Source organism: Colobus angolensis, unplaced genomic scaffold (genome assembly GCF_000951035.1).
Source record: "Colobus angolensis palliatus isolate OR3802 unplaced genomic scaffold, Cang.pa_1.0 Scaffold151, whole genome shotgun sequence".
Taxonomy (NCBI): Eukaryota; Metazoa; Chordata; class Mammalia; order Primates; family Cercopithecidae; genus Colobus; species Colobus angolensis.
The window spans coordinates 2,339,047-2,344,231 of record NW_012114611.1 but is presented as its reverse complement, the minus strand read 5'-3'; the positions used below and the strand labels follow the sequence as shown (position 1 = coordinate 2,344,231).

At 46.0% G+C, this 5,185-nt stretch overlaps 1 protein-coding gene across 1 annotated transcript in view; it reads left to right on the top strand.

The window, feature by feature from the left end:
- LOC105507649 overlaps positions 1–4,780 on the top strand; it is a 34,249-nt gene extending 29,469 nt beyond the window's left edge. Inside the window, exons 3-4 of the mRNA XM_011936236.1 lie at positions 3,710–3,854; positions 4,595–4,780. Of these exons, the coding sequence (XP_011791626.1) occupies positions 3,710–3,854; positions 4,595–4,643 (194 nt within the window). The 3' untranslated portion in view covers positions 4,644–4,780. The remainder of the gene's footprint in view (positions 1–3,709; positions 3,855–4,594) is intronic.
- The last annotated feature ends 405 nt before the right edge of the window (positions 4,781–5,185 follow it).

Here is a 5,185-nt window from a genome sequence, read left to right as displayed (position 1 = left end):
AACCATTGTATATTATCATGCATTATCCCTTTGAGGAATAGTAAGCACCAGCTTTGGCATTTTATTGAACCGGGTTTAAACAGCAAACGAATTCTGTGACTTTAGGCAAGTTCCTTTAACCACAATCTCTCTGAACCATCTGGAAATGGGAATAATACTTTTTAGCACTATTGTGAAGACAGAACATGTACATTTTAAAAAGCATGTAGCCAGCCTGGGCAACATGGTGAAATCCCATCCATAAAACATACAGCCAGGCACGGTGGCTCATGCCTGTAATCCCAGCACTTTAGGAAGACGAAGCGGGCAGATCACTTGAGGTCAGAAGTTCGAGACCAGCCTGTCCAACGTGGCGAAACCCCGTCTCAACTAAAAATACAAAAAAATGTTAGCGGGGCATAGTGGCAGGCACCTGTAATCCTAGATACTTGGTAGGCTGAGGCAGGAGAATCACTTGAACCCAAGAGGCAGAGGTTGCAGTGAGCCGAGATGGCGCAGTTGCACTCCAACCTGGATGACACAGTGAGACTCCGTCTCAAAAAAAAAAAAAAAAAATTCACGGGGCGTGGTGGTGCTCACCTGTAGTCCCAGCTATTCAGGAGGCTGAGGTGGGAGAATCACTTAAGCCTGGCAGGTCAAGGCTGCCATGAGCTGTGATAGCGCTACTGCACTCCAGCCTGGGTGACAGATCAAGACCCTGTCTCAAAAAAAAAAAAAAACCAAAAACTAAAAAGCATGTAGGACATCAAAGCATGATGTAGGCTGATAAAAAATAAAAATAAAAATAAACATCACATAGTATATGATGCCATTTATATAACATTCTTTTTTTTTTTTTTTTAAAGACAAGGTCTCACTCTGTTGCCCAGGCTAAGTACAATGGGGCAATTATAGCTCACTACAGTCTCAAACTCCTGGGCTCAAGTGATCCTCCCACCTCAACCTGCCGAGTAGCTGAGACTACAGGTGTGTGCCACTATGCCCAGCTTTTTTCTTTTTCTTTTTTTTTTTTAGACACAAGGTCTGGCTATTTTGCCCAGGCTGGTCTTGAACTCCCGGGCACTCCCAAGCACAGCAATCCTCCCGCCTCAGCCCCACAAAGTGCTGGAATTATAGGTGTGAGCCACCACACCAGGCCTTACAACATTCTTATATGACATTCTTATATAACATTCTTATATAACACTCTGGGTTTTGTTTTGTTTTGTTTTGTTTTTGAGACGGAGTCTCACTCTGTCGCCCAGGCTGGAGTGCAATGGCACGATCTCAGCTTACTGCAACCTCCGCCTTCTTGGTTCAAGTGATTCTCCTGTCTCAGTATCCTGAGTAGCTGGAATTACAGGCACCCGCCACCAAGCCCGGCTAATTTTTGTATTTTTAGTAGAGACGGGGTTTCACAATATTGGTCAGGCTGGTCTTGAACTCCTGACCTCAGGTGATCCACCTGCCTTGGCCTCCCAAAGTGCTGGGATTATAGGCGTGAGCCACCACATCTGGCTCTTATAACATTCTTAAAATGACAAGATTACAGAAATGAAGAACAGATCACTGATTTCCAAAGCGGGACAGTAGGAGAGGGTGGCTATAAAATGCCAGCTCTAGGATGGGTGGTGACGGAACTATTCTGTATCAATGTATTCAATATATTAATATCATGTTGTGGTAGTGTACTATAGTTTTGTAAGCTGTAACCATTGTGGGGAAGGGTAAAGGGTACACATGATTTCCCTGTTTTTGTTTTTTTTTTAAAATAGAGACAGGGTCTTGCTATGTTGCCCAGGCTGATCTTGAACTCCTGGGCTCAAGTGATTCTCGCCAAAGTACTGGGATTACAGGCATGAGCCATTGCACCTGGTTTCCCCGTACTATTCGTTACAACTGTATGTGAACCTATAATTATAACAAAATTAAAGTTTAAAACCTAAAATACTTTCAGAAATCAAAACAGGCATATGTGGAAAGAGGGGTAATAAGTTATTTCTAACAGCAAAACTTTAATATTTTTCCATTTTAACTTTTTTGAGACAGAATCTTGCTCTGTTGCCCAGGCTGGAATGCAGTGGCACAATCATGGCTCACTGCAGCCTCAACAACCTCCCAGGCTCAAAGGATCCTTCCCACCTCAGCCTTCTGAGTAGCTGGTACTACAGGCGTGCACCATCCCACTGGACTAATTTTTGTATTTTTTGTAGAAATGGGGTTTCAATACGTTGCCTGGTCTGGTCTGGAAGTCCTGGGCTCGAGTGATCCATCTGCCTCTTAAAGTGCTGGGATGGCCGGGCGCGGTGGCTCAAGCCTGTAGTCCCAGCACTTTGGGAGGCCGAGGTGGGCAGATCACGAGGTCAGGAGATGGAGACCATCCTGGCGAAGACGGTGAAACCCCGTCTCTACTGAAAATACAAAAAAATTAGCCGGGTGTGGTAGCAGGCGCCTGTAGTCCCAGCTACGCAGGAGGCTGAGGCAGGAGAATGGCGTTAACCCGGGAGGCGGCGGAGCTTGCAGTGAGCGGAGGTCGCGCCACTGCACTCCAGCCTGGGCGACAGAGCGAGACTCCGTCTCAAAAAAAATAAAAAAATAAAAAATAAATAAAGTGCTGGGATTACAGGTAAGCCACTACACCTGGCCGCTAATAGCAAAACTTAATAGCTTATTATTAATTAATAGGAAAATAAGCCAAAAAATGTAACATCTACTCAATGAATTATTAGGGATTTTTAAAAAATTATTATCAACACTGTATAGCAATCCAGAATATTAGGCTATAATTCTAAGTTTTAAAAATAAACAAATTTTATACTGGTAGAATTAGACTTATCCAAATAAATAATAAAAGTACTTTTTTTTTCTTTTTCTTTTTTTTTTTTGAGACAGAGTTTTGCTCTTATTGCCCCAGTTGGAGTGCAATGGCACAATCTTGGCTCACCGCAACCTCTGCCTCCCAGGTTCCAGTGATTCTCCTGCCTCAGCCTCCCGAGTAGCTGGGATTACAGGCATGCACCACCACGCACGGCTAATTTTTTTTTTTTTTTTTTTAAGTAGAGACGGGGTTTCTCCATGTTGGTCAGGTTGGTCTTGAACTCCCAACCTCAGGTGATCTGCCTGCCTCGGCCTCCCAAAGTGCTCAGATTACAGGTGTGAGCCACTGCGCCCAGCCCAAAAGTACTTTTTCAAACAGCATCAGAGTCTGATATTATTACAAAAATTTAAGAATATTTAATACCACATCTAGAACATAATAGGCACTAGATAAATGACATCTATTAACAGCATCTAAACATGAGGTAGTATTAGTTAGGTTTCAGAGAATTACTTGGAGTGAGCAAAGGAAGCCATTTTTTCCAAGAGGAGGGAAGAGAATGAGGATGATTAAGCCAAGAAAAATAATAGGTCAGTGGACCCCATCTTACACATTTCCCACGTGGGTTGACCACCTGTTTTTCTACCATCTTAGCACTTGGGGAAAGCTCTCTTAGAGATGGGCTTACTAGCAGCAGGAAGAACCAAGACCGATTCATTTGACCATGAAGGATGTGAGATGTTGGAATCCGGAAGTGAAGCAGGGTGTGGTGACCACACTCCCAGGACCTCTCAGCACCTGGGCAGGCTGAGCAGTTGCTGGGCTGGGCTGGGCTATTGCTGCCCTGAGGCAGAAAAGTGAGCCGAGAACTTGAAGGAATTAGATAACCTGCCCTTCCCCTCACCCATTCAGTTCCCAATCAGGTCTTCAGAATCCCCTTGACTGATGCTCAGAACTTCAGCTTCTGGCAGTCCCATGATCCAGGAGTGCATCCAGAGGAAACCATGCCATGGATCCGGAGCCCACGCCACTGTCTCATAAAAAGCGCAATGACCAGGTTAGGCTGGGAGGGGCATAAGGGTGGGGAGGTCAAGGGAAGTACTCCTTCCCTATACTTCAGTCTTAGAGACTATTTCATCTCTGGTCAGTTAGGGAATTAGGAGAGATTTGAGTCTTACCAGAGAAAACTGGCCCCAGAATTTGGGCCGTGATGGCATTAAAAGGAGTTAAATATTTGTCTGTGTCTTTGTGTTCCTCTTTGTGGGTGTGACTTCTGAGCTGGTGCAAAACAAGTGTCCATAGTATTCCTGTGGCAGTCCAACGCTGCTTTCATCGCTACCTCTCCACCTCTCAAATCACCATCCATTGGCAGTAGCCCCACTTATTCATCACTACCCCTACTCATTCTGCCCTGAGGCGGTTTTGGGAGCTATTTATTTATTTATTTACTGATAGAGACGGAGTCTAGCTCTCACCCAGACTGGAGCGCAGCGGCGCGATCTCAGCTCACTGCATCCTCTGCCGCCCAGGTTCAAGCAATTCTCCTGAATCAGCTCCTGAGTAGCTGGGATTATAGGCACCCACCACCGCGACTGGCTAATTTTTGTATTTTTAGTAGAGACAAGGTTTCACCATCTCAGCCAGGCTAGTCTTGAACTCCTAACCTTGTGATCCACCTGCCAGGGCCTCCCAAAGTGGTGTGAGTCACTGCGCCCAGCCTCTTAGGAGCTATTTTTAAGGATCTCCTGCTCTCCAGCCTGGCCTGGCTGAATCTCTCTCTGAATCTCTTCTTTCCAGGTTTATGGATCACTCTATTCTCAATGACAGAACCTTCAGTCTGTATTAAGAAGATATGGCTGCAGAAAGACAAGATGAATTGTGGCAAGAGTGCAAAGAGGAGGAAAGAAGGAGGTTTCCCAGTTCTGATGGCTGATTAATGGGAGGAGGAGATAGAGAAAGCAGAGTAAACAGATTGGACTAAAAGTTGCTTGTGTGCACGGCGGGAGCTGTGGGGTCAGGGTGGGAGTGATTCCAGTGTCCAGGTTGTTGTGAGAGCTGGTGTGTGGGAGATTCCTGAATGAGCCAGACCTTGGAGTGAGAAGTCTGTGAGGGGCGAAGGCACTGGAAAGGACCACAGGCCTCATGCGTGGCAGGGGTCACACACAAATCTGGGAAGGCACATACTGGAGCTCATGAAGCTGAAAGGCCTTGAGTAGTCACACTCTCTGAAGATACTGCAGCTTCTCCTTAGCAGGGAGAAAGCCACAGGAAGTCCTCTGACCACAGATGAGAGGCCCACGGACCCCTGGGGCAGGAGGTCGCCCCCTACACCAGGCTTTGTCACTTCTGACCCACCCAGGGCCCAGAACAGCTACAGAGAACAGGGAA